General features: G+C 40.1%; 1 protein-coding gene across 1 annotated transcript in view; it reads left to right on the top strand.

Moving 5' to 3' along the window:
* LOC117514667 (tumor necrosis factor receptor superfamily member 11B-like) overlaps positions 1-16,605 on the top strand; it is a 105,852-nt gene that overhangs the window by 49,440 nt on the left and 39,807 nt on the right. Inside the window, exon 2 of the mRNA XM_034175237.1 lies at positions 7,445-7,672. Within this exon, the coding sequence (XP_034031128.1) occupies positions 7,445-7,672 (228 nt within the window). The remainder of the gene's footprint in view (positions 1-7,444; positions 7,673-16,605) is intronic.

The following is a 16,605-nucleotide window of genomic DNA, read 5'->3' as shown; positions in this document are numbered from 1 at the left end:
AAAGGGTAGTTGTAAAACAGCTAACTGATCATCTGCAGAGGAATGGTCTATTTGAAGAGTTTCAGTCAGGTTTTAGAATTCATCATAGTACAGAAACAGCATTAGTGAAGGTTACAAATGATCTTCTTATGGCCTCAGACAGTGGACTCATCTCTGTGCTTGTTCTGTTAGACCTCAGTGCTGCTTTTGATACTGTTGACCATAAAATTTTATTACAGAGATTAGAGCATGCCATAGGTATTAAAGGCACTGCACTGCGGTGGTTTGAATCATATTTATCTAATAGATTACAATTTGTTCATGTAAATGGGGAGTCTTCTTCACAGACTAAGGTTAATTATGGAGTTCCACAAGGTTCTGTGCTAGGACCAATTTTATTCACTTTATACATGTTTCCCTTAGGCAGTATTATTAGACGGCATTGCTTAAATTTTCATTGCTACGCAGATGATACCCAGCTTTATCTATCCATGAAGCCAGAGGACACACACCAATTAGCTAAACTGCAGGATTGTCTTACAGACATAAAGACATGGATGACCTCTAATTTCCTGCTTTTCAACTCAGATAAAACTGAAGTTATTGTACTTGGACCCACAAATCTTAGAAACATGGTGTCTAACCAGATCCTTACTCTGGATGGCATTACCCTGACCTGTAGTAATACTGTGAGAAATTTTGGAGTCATTTTTGATCAGGATATGTCATTCAAAGCGCATATTAAACAAATATGTAGGACTGCTTTTTTGCATTTGCGCAATATCTCTAAAATTAGAAAGGTCTTGTCTCAGAGTGATGCTGAAAAACTAATTCATGCATTTATTTCCTCTAGGCTGGACTATTGTAATTCATTATTATCAGGTTGTCCTAAAAGTTCCCTGAAAAGCCTTCAGTTAATTCAAAATGCTGCAGCTAGAGTGCTAACAGGGACTAGAAGGAGAGAGCATATCTCACCCATATTGGCCTCTCTTCATTGGCTTCCTGTTAATTCTAGAATAGAATTTAAAATTCTTCTTCTTACTTATAAGGTTTTGAATAATCAGGTCCCATCTTAGGGACCTCATAGTACCATATCACCCCAATAGAGCGCTTCGCTCTCAGACTGCAGGCTTACCTGTAGTTCCTAGGGTTTGTAAGAGTAGAATGGGAGGCAGAGCCTTCAGCTTTCAGGCTCCTCTCCTGTGGAACCAGCTCCCAATTCATATCAGGGAGACAGACACCCTCTCTACTTTTAAGATTAGGCTTAAAACTTTCCTTTTTGCTAAAGCTTATAGTTAGGGCTGGATCAGGTGACCCTGAACCATCCCTTAGTTATGCTGCTATAGACGTAGACTGCTGGGGGGTTCCTATGATGCACTGAGTGTTTCTTTCTCTTTTTGCTCTGTATGCACCACTCTGCATTTAATCATTAGTGATTGATCTCTGCTCCCCTCCACAGCATGTCTTTCTCCTGGTTCTCTCCCTCAGCCCCAACCAGTCCCAGCAGAAGACTGCCCCTCCCTGAGCCTGGTTCTGCTGGAGGTTTCTTCCTGTTAAAAGGGAGTTTTTCCTTCCCACTGCTGCCAAGTGCTTGCTCACAGGGGGTCGTTTTGACCGTTGGGGTTTTTCCTTAATTATTATTATGGCCTTGCCTTACAATATAAAGCGCCTTGGGGCAACTGTTTGTTGTGATTTGGCGCTATATATATAAAACTGATTTGAACTGATTTGAATTAGCCTGCTTGACACATTTTATAATTTTAATATTATGCTGAGTTTTTGTTAGCGTATAGTTAATCCTGACAAACAGACCTAAAACTAGGCTATGAACTAACTGCACAATGCAACACTGCTGTGAATAGTTATGATGCCAATCATCGTTTATAATAATCATCCTTCAAACAAATTTGCTTTTTAGTTACGTGTTCATTTTGACAGCAATAAATCACATAATTATTTCTCATCATCATGACGCAAGAGGGATGAGTGAGCGGACTAAATGTTACACAAATAATGAATGTTTATGAGTTCAATGGTACGAATATTTCATGAGGTGAAAGCTGGAACATACCATTCAACGAGGCGAAGCCGAGTATGTTCCAGCTTTCAATGAATTAAATATTTGTTCCATTGAAACAATGTAAAAACATTCATTATTTGTTTTATATAACAGCTAAAATAGATCCTTGTAATTTGATATTTTATTAATTTATAAACAACAGAAAAGGAACTTACATTTTGGTGTTCCACTGTGATGTGTAGTACAGTGATGCTGTGCACTGACTTTGTTGTGAAAGTGTAGGAACACGGACCCACAACAGGGGGCGCAAATGAACGGACAATGGAGGAGTCAAATAACACTGCTTTTACTGTTGTGAAACAGGCACAACAAACACAACAGATTACAATCTCGAAATTGAGTCCAATTACAGCGGTGTCGTGTGGGCAGGCTCGACGATAGGAGACGTCTGTCCAAGTCGAACTGGAACCAACCCGATTTCCTCTGCCACCGAACCCCGGGAATACTGGAGCCGCCAAGTCCCGAACTCCCAGGTGGCCACTGCCTCCGCTCGTCGGATCCGGTACTGCTGGCGAGGAACAGAAACAGTCAGGTGTGGGCGCGGCTGCACCCAGCAACACGTAAGGTGGAAATACCACCTCCACCTCTAATCACAAAACAACACTGAAGTGTAGGAATATGTGTACTTATCCAAACACGTCCAATATGGTCTTCAGTGTCCTAAGCACAAGCAACAAAGTATTACGTCTCTGAATGAAACAACTGGCTGAGTTCGTTACCTCTTTGATTGAGCGATATCTCGGCAATGAGGTGGAGATGCCATCCAGCTGATATACCCCTCCGCTGATGGATGACAGCTGTCTCAGTTGATAGGTGACAGCTGTCACCTTGGCTGCTCCTGTCAGGCGGCAGCGTCCTCTGGTGCCTGGAGCCCGCACTCCAGGCAGGGCGCCCTCTGGTGGTGGTGGGCCAGCAGTACCTCCTCTTCAGCGGCCCACACAACAGACTTTGGACTTCCATAAAAAAGACAGTGTAGTTCCTCAGTCCAGCCAAAAATCACATCAGTGTTTCATGTGAACAGTTCTTCATGCATCCAGACGGCTTACAGCAGAGTGGATTTTGTGTGTATGTGTGTAATGTTACAAGTAGTATCAGTTAGCTCAATCAAATTATTGTGTCGTTGTCCCCTGCACGCGCACACACGCAACCGGGTTAGTTGACTTTGTATGTCCTCAGTGTAGCGAAAAAAAAATCACGTCAGAAATGAGTCCAGCTTTTCTTCTCTCTTCCTGTTAACAGCCTCCAGACAGCACAGTTTATTTGTTTTGTTTGTGTGTGGGTGTGAATTAGCAGCATCAGTTAGCTCAATCAAATTATGTCTCGGGAGCGTCTTTGTCCTCCGCGCACACGCACATGGAGCCTGGTCGGCACTACCAAAAAAAGACTGTGTACGTCCTCAGCACAGTGGATTTGTTTTGTATGTGCGTGCATGCGCATGTTGTGTTTACGTGTGCACGTGCATGTGTGGGCATGCACATGTGCAATCACGTGTGCGCATGCGCGATCATGTGTGCGCACGTGCACGAGGATGTGCACGTGCATGTGCATGCTCAATCACATATGCGGCTTTTAGGTTGGAATTTATGCTTGACAATGGACAAATTATCATATCAGTGCCACCTGCTGACAGCAGAGTCTGTTTATTGAAGTGTTGCCAACTCCTCAGTAAGAAAAGTAGCTATTGGCTGTCCTAAAAGTCGCCAGTCGCTAAATGACATCATCATCAAATTTGCATATTATTTGCATAGTATGACGTCATGATGATGCTGAAGGGAAAAAACGTTGTGGGACAGATCATTGAATTATCAACATTTTAACATTGTTTGGTAAATTCCATATTCATAAATCTAGAGTATTGAAAAGGAATTTACACGGACGTTTGGCTGAATTAGCACAAATATAAGCAGTATTAAGCTTATAGACTCTTCCAAATGTCCTAAAACTGCCACGCTCTATAAGGAATTTTATGAAGAGAATTAATGTTAAAGAATGCTTTTACTTTTGTTATTGTACAATTTAATTTTTTTTATGTCTCTTTGTGGCCTCGTCCTTTGTTCATTTGCTGTTCGTTTTACTGTTAATGTATGTTGAAAAAAAAATGTTATGATAGACACAAAAGTGAGTAAAAACACCTTCATAATATTTAGAACTACAAATAAACTTGATTGTTGGTTTGTTTGTTTATTTTGCCATTAAAATTGGCTATTACGTCTTAAAATAACATAACTTCTCAAGACAAGGGCTCCTCAAAGTCTGGACACTAATTCGTCACAGTGCATCAAACGAGGTGAGTAGGCTGAGCGAGTCCGAGTCAGGTTTGAAATTCAATACGGGAACCGCCGCGTAGGCATTGCGTGTGTGTTTGAACGCGGAGGATTGTAGACATCCCTCTGCTCAGTGCTTTGAAATAGGGCTCTTTGGATTTGCAGCAGCAGCGGAGGTGGGGAGACCCGCTACCGTTCGGTGAGAACAGAGACTAGATCTGAGTCGGCAAACACCAGAAAAGTCTCCAGTGACGCCAGGAAAAGTCGCTAGATTTGTTGCTAGTTGCTTTTGAGAAACTAACTCCTCAAGAGGGTTTGGAAAGTCTGCAGATTTAGCAAGAAAGTCGGCAAGTTGGCAACACTGATTGAACAGGGCTGACGGCTGTAGCCGGAGAGCCGTGCTGGACTTTTCCAGAATGCACAGATTGCCGGTTTGTCCCTGTTCACTCATCAAAGAAAGAACATGCATTTACCACCTGGTTACATTAGCAACAACAGTAAGAGGCAAAATGTCCAGCTGCCATTCATTTTCAATCAGAGTGGGCGTTTTACAGCAAGGTGACACGGCGGCTGCCAAGCCGAGCGATGACAACGCGATGTCCATTGGTTGATTGGTGGAAAAAGGAATGCACAATGGTGGAATCCGCTCCCACACAGCTGTATTTCTGTCTAAATGTAATGTTTCACATTTTTGTCCTCTTCCATTTTGTAAAAGCTAGTGAGGAAATAAATACCAAATTCGTGGGAGGATAATGACATTATCGGCCTGCCTTTGGCAAGCCGATATAGAGAATTTGTGTGCAAACTAATGCTAACCTCCAGGGAACACCCTAGCAAGTAATATTGTTAATGTGATTCCATGTGTTGTGTATCTCAGTAAGTGATAATAATACAATAACATGCTTTTGGAGGGCGGTCTAACTCGGGCGAATATCTGTCATTACGGGCAACTGGGCATGGACCGAGAGCGAAACAGAGAGGGAAAACAAGGAGCTTACACACCATGAGGTGATGACCATTCTGCAGGCAGGTGTGCAGCTGTGCTGAAGACAAGGTGAAAGGGTTGCGCCCACAGGCACGCAGGGAGAAACGAGCAAATACTGTAGAGTGAAAAGTGAAACTGCATGTGAGTCAAACAGAGACAAACGCTCAAAGCGTTCAGTCACACACAAGGAACAAACAAAAACAACCAAACCACAACTCAATCACAGTTAAAGTGTTAAAATAAAGGAACAGTGTGCTCACAACTCCCAAAACTCAAACTAAAATCCACAAACAGTGAACAAGACAACCACTAAAGGCAGGCTGTGATACAATCAGGATCAAAACTCAGTGATCAGGACCAGAGGTCAGCAAATTCATCCAAAGATCATCAAGAACAATCAGAAGGCCGAGAATATTATTTACTTATTAAACATAGGGTCAAAGCTCAGGATCACAACCATGCTTTTGTAATGTGTGCAGAATGTGGTTTTAGATTGTTTTGTTGAAAAATGTGTGGATGTCCCTGGAAAAGATATCTTGACAGCCGCACTCTAAAATATCGGTGTACTTTACTGCATTAGTGCTGCCATCGTAGATGTGTAAATTACCTTTGCCAGGAGCACTGACACAACTCCATACCATGACAGACCCTGTTTTTTGGAATTGTTGCTGATAACAATCTGGATGGTCCTTTTCATCTTTGATCAGGAACACATGGTGTCCATTTCTTCCCAAAAAGATTTGGAATACTGACCACAATACACGTTTCCACTGTGTGATGGCCCAAGCCCAGAGAAGTTGATGCTGCTTCTGGAAAAGGTTAACATAAGGCATCATTACTTTATTGCACAATAAAGATTCAAGTGGCATTTGTGAATGTAATTTTGTATTGTAGTGCTTGATAAAGGTTTCCCAAAGTAATCCCTTGTCCATGTGGTTATATCAGCTATTGATGAATTATGGTTCTTGATGCTGTGCCATCTGAGGGATCTGAGATTACAGGTGTTCATTTTAGGCTTGCACCCTTGCCCCTTACACACTGAAATTCCTCCAGATTCCTTGAATCATTTAGTGATATTATACACAGTACAGGGAGAAATCTGCAAACCGTTTTCAATCTTTCTCTTAAACATTTCAGTAATTTTCTCATGCATTTGTTGACAAACTGGAGATTTTCTGCCTATCTATGCTTATCAAAGACAGCTTTTCATGGATACTGCTTTTGCATCAAATCATGTTATATCTTTGGTTCATACTGTCAGAAATGAAATCAAACTAAATGCATAAATCAGTTTTTCCCCCCAAGCCATCACATTTTTAAATTTGGGTTTGTATTACTAATAAATGAAATATTAATACATAAATACTACAAAAAATATTTCTGAATAAATGTAAATTAAATTGTGCAATCATTAAAAATGTATATCTTGAAAGGCTACATTTCTTTTAGGTGGATTTTGCATTTTTGTCAAGAAATCATATCACGTTGTTGTTGTTTTTTGTACTGTCATACAGAGTGTCGTAATAATTCAAGTTTGTTTTTGAAAATTAGGTCTGTACACTGAAAATTAATTGATATCTTTATTGATCTTTGTTGAAATTGGAGTGTTGGCCCATTCCAGAGTTCTCCATTGACCCAGTGATAATTAAAAGAAAACTTTTTTTGCTTTAAATTGAGGGTGCCTGGCACTTTTGCACATTACTATATGCCCTCATACTATGCATCAAATTTTCACAGAATAAATGTGAAATTTTATGAAGTGATCCAGAAGGATGGTAACGCTGAAACAGAAGTGCGAATTGTTTGAAATCTTCTGCAGAAAATCACATCATCCCTTTGCTGCACTGACTGTGAGAACATGGGAACAGAAACGAGATCCTCATGAGATTCTGCATAATAGATTTGAGTAATATCTTGGCAAAGATGAAAAACAGAGGCACACAACAGATGTTTATCTGGTCCATTTCCAGACTGATGGAGATGGTCAAGATTCTGTCTCCAGATGTTCTCTAGTGTCCTCATTCCACACATAGAATAGAGTAAATCTCTTTACCTGTGCGTGTCCACTGGGAGCACCCACGTGGCCTGTTTTTGAGAAGAGTTTCATTACAGCGTGCTGTTTTCTTTATTTTGCAGCTCTTCACGGCTTCTCTTTCCTGGGCCTTCCAGCAGCCAACTGCACCTCCAAAGTACCAGTACCGTGACCCTGTGACCTCCGACCTGCTGCTGTGTGACCAATGCCCTCCTGGCACAGCCGTGAAGCAACACTGCACAGTGGTCACGTCCACAGTGTGTCAGCCCTGCCCAGAGAGGCATTTTGCTGAGAACTGGCACTGGGGCGATTCGTGTCAGTACTGCACTTTGGTACGTTTGAGAATTAAACAATGTCGTTTTCTCGTCTTTCTGCGCCTGCTTTCTGCATTTGACAACAAACCAAACTGATTCTCCTTAGATTCATCATCATGGCTGCTTGCATTTTTTTTCTTTCTTTTTGGAAAACTGCTAAGTGTTTCCAAATGACGTCTTGCTACAATAGAGGACATTAAATCAAATCAAATCAATTTCATTTATATAGCGCCAAATCACAACAAACAGTTGCCCCAAGGCGCTTCATATTGCAAGGCAAAGCCATACAATAATTACAGAAAAACCCCAACTGTCAAAACGACCCCCTGTGAGCAAGCACTTGGCGACAGTGGGAAGGAAAAACTCCCTTTTAACAGGAAGAAACCTCCAGCAGAACCAGGCTCAGGGAGGGGCAGTCTTCTGCTGGGACTGGTTGGGGCTGAGGGAGAGAACCAGGAGAAAGACGTGCTGTGGAGTGGAGCAGAGATCTATCACTAATGATTAAATGCAGAGTGGTGCATACAGAGCAAAAAGAGAAAGAAACACTCAGTGCATCATGGGAACCCCCCAGCAGTCTAAGTCTATAGCAGCATAACTAAGGGATGGTTCAGGGTCACCTGATCCAGCCCTAATTATAAGCTTTAGCAAAAAGGAAAGTTTTGTCTGTCTCCCTGATCCGAATTGGGAGCTGGTTCCAGAGGAGAGGAGCCTGAAAGCTGAAGGCTCTGCCTCCCATTCTACTCTTGCAAACCCTAGGAACTACAAGTACGCCTGCAGTCTGAGAGCAAAGCGCTCTATTGGGGTGATATGGTACTATGAGGTCCCTAAGATAAGATGGGACCTGATTATTCAAAACCTTATAAGTAAGAAGAAGAATTTTAAATTCTAGAATTAACAGGAAGCCATTGAAGAGAGGCCAATATGGGTGAGATATGCTCTCTCCTTCTAGTCCCTGTCAGTACTCTAGCTGCAGCATTTTGAATTAACTGAAGGCTTTTCAGGGAACTTTTAGGACAACCTGATAATAATGAATTACAATAGTCCAGCCTAGAGGAAATAAATGCATGAATTAGTTTTTCAGCATCACTCTGAGACAAGACCTTTCTAATTTTAGAGATATTGCGCAAATGCAAAAAAGCAGTCCTACATATTTGTTTAATATGCGCATTGAATGACATATCCTGATCAAAAATGACTCCAAGATTTCTCACAGTATTACTAGAGGTCAGGGTGATGCCATCCAAAGTAAGGATCTGGTTAGACACCATGTTTCTTAAGATTTGTGGGGCCAAGTACAATAACTTCAGTTTTATCTGAGTTGAAAAGCAGGAAATTAGAGGTCATCCATGTCTTTATGTCTGTAAGACAATCCTGCAGTTTAGCTAATTGGTGTGTGTCCTCTGGCTTCATGGATAGATAAAGCTGGGTATCATCTGCGTAACAATGAAAATTTAAGCAATGCTGTCTAATAATACTGCCTAAGGGAAGCATGTATAAAGTGAATAAAATTGGTCCTAGCACAGAACCTTGTGGAACTCCATAATTAACCTTAGTCTGTGAAGAAGATTCCCCATTTACATGTACAAATTGTAATCTGTTGGGGAAGTGTAATGACACGGACCCACAACAGGGGGCGCAAATGAACGGTCAATAGATAGTCCAATAAATACAATTTATTGTGGCAAATGTGCACAACAGGTCGAATACTGCTTTTAGACAGTCAATTACAAAATACAACAGGTGACGTGTGGGCAGGCCCGAGGGTAGGAGACGCCTATCCAGAGAACAGCCGGGGCCCACAAGGTTCCGCCGCCAATGAAGACCTGCAGTACACCGAAGCCACCAAGTCCCGAGTCCCCAGATGGTCTCTACTTCAGCTGTCAGATCCGGTACTGCTGGCAGGAACAAAAACAGGTTAATGGTGGGTGTGTGGACACCCAGTAAGCAGTCAGCAACTCACAGTGTTTATCCACTTGGAGGGAACACCTCCACCTCCAACTCTGGAACCAGTTAACGGCAGAGCCTGAACTACTACTTAACGTAAGTGGAATGAGGAGTGAAGGTCGTCACTTCCCCACCGTCCACAAACCCAGCTCCAGCTGTAAGTAGAGTAACAGGTACTCCTGCAAAAAGTTCAGAACAAACAAGGTATGTGCGTTCGGCACAGAAACAACGGCTGAGAGAATTACCTGAGTGGTAAACTGATATCTCGGCAGAGATGTGGTGTCTCCTCCAGGCTTTTATGGTGCAGTGATGATGATTACTGACAGCTGGTAGTCCTGGCTCCTGGGTGGTGACTGCGCCCTCTGGTGCCTGAAACCCGACTACAGGCAGGGCGCCCTCTGGCGTTGGCCAGCAGTACCTCCTCTTCGGGCGGCCCACATAACATAATCTATTTGATAAATATGATTCAAACCACCGCAGCGCAGTGCCTTTAATACCTATGGCATGCTCTAATCTCTGTAATAAAATTTTATGGTCAACAGTATCAAAAGCAGCACTGAGGTCTAACAGAACAAGCACAGAGATGAGTCCACTGTCTGAGGCCATAAGAAGATCATTTGTAACCTTCACTAATGCTGTTTCTGTACTATGATGAATTCTAAACCCTGACTGAAACTCTTCAAATAGACCATTCCTCTGCAAATGATCAGTTAGCTGTTTTACAACTACCCTTTCAAGAATTTTTGAGAGAAAAGGAAGGTTGGAGATTGGCCTATAATTAGCTAAGACAGCTGGGTCAAGTGGTGGCTTTTTAAGTAATGGTTTAATTACTGCCACCTTAAAAGCCTGTGGTACATAGCCAACTAATAAAGACAGATTGATCATATTTAAGATCGAAGCATTAATTAATGGTAGGGCTTCCTTGAGCAGCCTGGTAGGAATGGGGTCTAATAGATATGTTGATGGTTTGGAGGAAGTAACTAATGAAAATAACTCAGACAGAACAATCGGAGAGAAAGAGTCTAACCAAATACCGGCATCACTGAAAGCAGCCAAAGAGAACGATATGTCTTTGGGATGGTTATGAGTAATTTTTTCTCTAATAGTTAAAATTTTATTAGCAAAGAAAGTCATGAAATCATTACTAGTTAAAGTTAAAGGAATACTCGGCTCAATAGAGCTCTGACTCTTTGTCAGCCTGGCTACAGTGCTGAAAAGAAACGTGGGGTTGTTCTTATTTTCTTCAATTAGTGATGAGTAGTAAGATGTCCTGGCTTTACAGAGGGCTTTTTTATAGAGCAACAGACTCTTTTTCCAGGCTAAGTGAAGATCTTCTAAATTAGTGAGATGCCATTTCCTCTCCAACTTACGGGTTATCTGCTTTAAGCTGCAAGTTTGTGACTTATACCACGGAGTCAGGCACTTCTGATTTAAGGCTCTCTTTTTCAGAGGAGCTACAGCATCCAAAGTTGTCCTCAATGAGGATATAAAACTATTGACGAGATAATCTATCTCACTCACAGAGTTTAGGTAGCTACTCTGCCCTGTGTTGGTATATGGCGTTGGAGAACATAAAGAAGGAATCATATCCTTAAACCTAGTTACAGCACTTTCTGAAATACTTCTACTGTAATGAAACTTATTCCCCACTGCTGGGTAGTCCATCAGAGTAAATGTAAATGTTATTAAGAAATGATCAGACAGAAGGGGGTTTTCAGGGAATACTGTTAAGCCTTCAATTTCCATACCATAAGTCAGAACAAGATCTAAGGTATGATTAAAGTGGTGGGTGGACTCATTTACATTTTGAGCAAAGCCAATCGAGTCTAACAATAGATTAAATGCAGTGTTGAGACTGTCATTCTCAGCATCTGTGTGATGTTAAAATCGCCCACTATAATTATCTTATCTGAGCACAGCACTAAGTCAGACAAAAGGTCCGAAAATTCACAGAGAAACTCACAGTAACGACCAGGAGGACGATAGATAACAACAAATAAAACTGGTTTTTGGGACTTCCAATTTGGATGGACAAGACTAAGAGACAAGCTTTCAAATGAATTAAAGCTCTGTCTGGGTTTTTGGTTAATTAATAAGCTGGAGTGGAAGATTGCTGCTAATCCTCCACCTCGGCCCGTGCTACGAGCGTTCTGGCAGTTAGTGTGACTCGGGAGTGTTGACTCATTTAAACTAACATATTCATCCTGCTGTAACCAGGTTTCTGTAAGGCAGAATAAATCAATATGTTGATCAATTATTATATCATTTACTAACAGGGACTTAGAAGAGAGAGATCTAATGTTTAATAGACCACATTTAACTGTTTTAGTCTGTGGTGCAGTTGAAGGTGCTATATTATTTTTTCTTTTTTAATTTTTATGCTTAAATAGATTTTTACTGGTTGTTGGTGGTCTGGGAGCAGGCACCGTCTCTACAGGGATGGGGTAATGAGGGGATGGCAGGGGGAGAGAGGTGTAGCTGTAGAGAGGTGTGTAAGACTACAACTCTGCTTCCTGGTCCCAACCCTGGATAGTCACGGTTTGGAGGATTTAAGAAAATTGGCCAGATTTCTAGAAATGAGAGCTGCTCCATCCAAAGTGGGATGGATGCCGTCTCTCCTAACAAGACCAGGTTTTCCCCAGAGGCTTTGCCAATTATCTATTAGAGCTGAGACTTTTTTAGTTACTCTATTTTATATTGATGTAGTAGATGCTCCTAAAACATTTGAAAAACAATGGAAAAATGACAAAAATAGCTAATATTTGCAAACAAATAAGTAAAATATGTGACCACTTCATCTTTAAAATACAAAACTTACAAGAAAATCTGGTTGCATTTAACTCAGTTTTTACATTCTTTTATTGGTTGAACAAGCTTTGTGTATCAGATACGACAGCTACAAACAAATCAGTTTGAATATTTTTTTTATTTTGAAAATAAGCTTAGCAACTTAATAATTTAATAAAATAAAATAAAATAAAAACAACAGTAATATTACAATCTTCATATAAACAGTTATGGTGAGACTTCAGCAGATTTTTACAACAGTTGGCTTTATTCTCTGTATATCAGCATCAGGGCAGTAGAATATTAAAAGTCCATGCTTGAAAATTTGACATTTGAACACAATATATAATATGTATATGTCACAGACATGAATGGGCGAAGCTCTTCAGCATCTCACCATGTCATTTAGGTCCTTCAGACTTTTTTTTTTAGCAAATGCTTCAGGGGAGCATTAGCATGGCTAAAACCTTTCAGCCCCCCTCCCCCCCAGACCTCCCTCCTTTTTAAGCATTTTTCTTTTTTTGCCGTCTTAGCCTCTGGGGGGCTCCACCCCCCAGACCCCCCTAATTACAGCCCTCTTATCCCCGTGCCACTTTACGCATTTTTAAATGTAGATGTAAATTAATATTCAAAGTTTTCAGCTAGTTAACAGTAGGGCTGCACAATATGGCCAAATTATCGTATCTCAATATTGTCATATCAATATGATATAAGATATGACTACGATTTCACACAAAGTGCAGCAGCAGTGAAAATTAAGCATTCTTAAAAAATGTAATAATACCACACTGATTTTGCACTTAGGATACTGTGCCCACCAGAAGTATTGGAACACTTGGTATTTCACACATTTTAATTTGTTTATGCCATTTCAAATACAAGAAATACAAAAATATATAAAGAATAAAAATTTCTAAAATTATCTTCTTCAAACTCAAACTGAAAGCAAATCTCTAAAACTTCAAAACATCAACATTTCCAAGTCACCAAATATGTGACTTGGAAATACAAAATATGTGAAGAAATACAAAAGTTTCTTTCATCAAAACATCAAATCTAGGCTTTCATCTCAAATGTACTTTCTGTAGCTGAACTATCAGGTCTTCTTTTTAAGAAAATCCTCCTCTACACCACTTCATCAGGAAGCAGGATTTTATATTTTAATTAATTTATATCAAGTTGTACAGATTTGCTTTCAGTTTGAGTTTAAGGAAGATATCTTTAGATTTATTTGTCTAAAGTTGTGTCACTGCTGTGTCACTCAGACAGCAAAATTAAGAGGTTATTTAAAAAATAAGTCCTTCAGAGAGCAAAATTAAGAGGCTACACAGGTTTTATACAGAACAGCCTGAGCATCTTCACATTATATCTCATAAATCAACATAAATCAACAGCTGCCTGTTTGTTTAAATCACTAGAGAAACACACACACACACACACATATATATATATATATATATATATATATATATATATATATATATATATATATATATATATATATATATATATATATATATATATATATATATATATATATATATATACAACCCCTGGCAAAAATTATGGAATCACCGGCCTCAGAGGATGTTCATTCAGTTGTTTAATTTTGTAGAAAAAAAGCAGATCACAGACATGACACAAAACTAAAGTCATTTCAAATGGCAACTTTCTGGCTTTAAGAAACACTATAAGAAATCAAGAAAAAAAGATTGTGGCAGTCAGTAACGGTTACTTCTTTAGACCAAGCAGAGGAAAAAAATATGGAATCACTCAATTCTGAGGAAAAAATTATGGAATCACCCTGTAAATTTTCAGCCCCCAAATTAACACCTGCATCAAATCAGATCTGCTCATTGACATTGACCCTATGCCATGACATTGACCCTATGTGTCTTTTTGCAAGGAATGTTTTTGCAGTTGATTTCTTATAGTGTTTCTTAAAGCCAGAAAGTTGCCATTTGAAATGACTTTAGTTTTGTGTCATGTCTGTGATCTGCTTTTTTTCTACAAAATTAAACAACTGAATGAACATCCTATATATATATATATATATATATATATATATATATATATATATATATATATATATATATATATATAAGGAAATTAAAGGAGAAATGCACTTTTAACAACCTGGACCTCATTTTCTGCATAAAATACGGTCGTTTACTCACCAATAAAACTTTTGTGTCATTACGAGTCCAAGGTTCAGACGACGTGTTCAGTTCGAATCTGAGGCAAATATTTTTCTTCTTCTACTAAGGTAGATTGTAACTTTTTCTGGTACACAACACCAACTACTGTACAGGAGGAACCTAGCAGTCATGCAGCTTTATTTCTTTTTTTAATTTTTTTGCATGTGCCGTGACATGTCAGTCATCTCTGTCCGATCACATTTCACGGGAGTCCAGTACAATCCTGGCCTCTGCTCTAGCTCCACCCATACCAGGAATGTTCAACATTTGACATTTCCTGTTTCACTGTGTACTCAAAATTTGGCACTTCCTGTTTCAGTGTGAACTTACCACTGAGTTCCCACGAGATTCAGTGAGATCTCGTCTATCAATCCAGGAAGTGTCAGTCCAGGAAGTGTTTGACATTTGACATTTCCTGTTTCACTGTAGACTCAAAATTTGGCACTTCCTGTCTTAGACTCAGTGTACCATGACCAACCTTCGCACTGCTGAGTGTCGCTTTGCTCGCACAATTAATGTAACTTTTAAATTTTGTCACTAGTAGCCGTGTTCAGGTCGTTCTGGTATTCAAATAAACTTCCTGATATTTCAGACCTTCTGGAGTTAGGTAATCCACGAAACACACAAAAACAATTTTCTTTCGTACTCAGATTTTTGGTGTTGCATGCATTAAGAAATGTAGCCGTGAATTATAAGGATGCATTGATAAAGACTCTCGTACAGTACAGTGAATGCAATACGTGTGTTCTCAGTGAAGACGTCAGTTGCTGTTCAAATGCTATTTTGTTGATTACATTTTATCCACTGTACATGTGTTGCAATAGTATGCAAACCAACATCACAGCACAACCTGCAGCCTCCAAAGTGGCGACAGAGCTGAATCATTTTGTTGATTACAAGACTTTTGGGTTGAATATCATAATTTCAGTGTTTGTATATTTATTTCCCTCCTCCTCACAGGTGGTCAAGTTTCACCAAACTTGGTATGTGGTCAATTGTGGAATTACCCTTAAAATGCTCCACTTGACAAAGGTCACAGTCATTGTGGTTCAAGGTCAAAATTTTGATTGTTTTTTTTTTTTACACTCCAAACTGGGCACCAATGCATAGGAAGGTTTCTGAAATGCCCAGGTGATATTAAAGGTCCATCAGTAGGGTCAAGGTCACATCTTTCAGTATTTGTCCTACTTCTCACAGGTGCTTTGGGCGATTTCTTCCAAATCTGATTAATAAGGGAAGGTTGACCCTGCAGTTGTCATCAAAGGTTTAATTCTGGAAAAAATTCAAAGCTACTGGATTCAAGGAATTTGCTTTTTAACTTGATTTGGCCCAAACTTGGCACACATATGCAAGTGGATTCCTGAATTTCCTTGGGCAAGGTCAATTATTTAGGGGAAAATCAAGGCCATTGGACTCAAATGTCATATTTTCCTTGTGTTGTTGACCCAAAAATTCTACCCACACCAAGGTAACCATGTCCTTACTGATGCAATACAGTGGTCCCTCGCTATAACGCAGTTCACCTTTCGCGGCCTCGCAGTTTCGCTGATTTTTTTAGTCCAATTTTGCATGCCGTTTTTCTTTTTTTTTTTTCTTTTTACAGCGCATTGTGTTCTGCGTCGTCATCAAGCAGCCGGTCGCGACACCGCGAAGGGAGAGTACGCGCATTGTGTTCTGGGTGTCTGTTTATAAGAATCTTCTCACCCAGAAGAAAAAAGAGCGCCAACAACTACCCATAACTGTGTTCTTCACTCGGAAAAAGACACCTGCAGCGAGGCCTTCAGCGGAGCGGCGCCACGACGAAGGGGCGCGATCAGAGGAACTATGAAATACTGGTCAGTCACTGTTAATAATTTCTTACGTGTCCAACCTCGTAGGTTGATCGTTAAAATTAAATAAGTTAGTTCTAAAAGCCATCATAATTATTTGTAGGAAAACGTTCTATTTTTATTTCTCAAACAAATGTTTGGGCCTGAAAACAGATTGGTCTTATTTTTCTACTAAGGTTTGAACTTTGAGAGT

The sequence above is a fragment of the Thalassophryne amazonica genome, chromosome 7 (assembly GCF_902500255.1).
Source record: "Thalassophryne amazonica chromosome 7, fThaAma1.1, whole genome shotgun sequence".
In the NCBI taxonomy this organism is placed as follows: domain Eukaryota; kingdom Metazoa; phylum Chordata; class Actinopteri; order Batrachoidiformes; family Batrachoididae; genus Thalassophryne; species Thalassophryne amazonica.
Note: the sequence above shows the minus strand (reverse complement) of the source record. Positions and strands in the feature narration are given on the sequence as shown.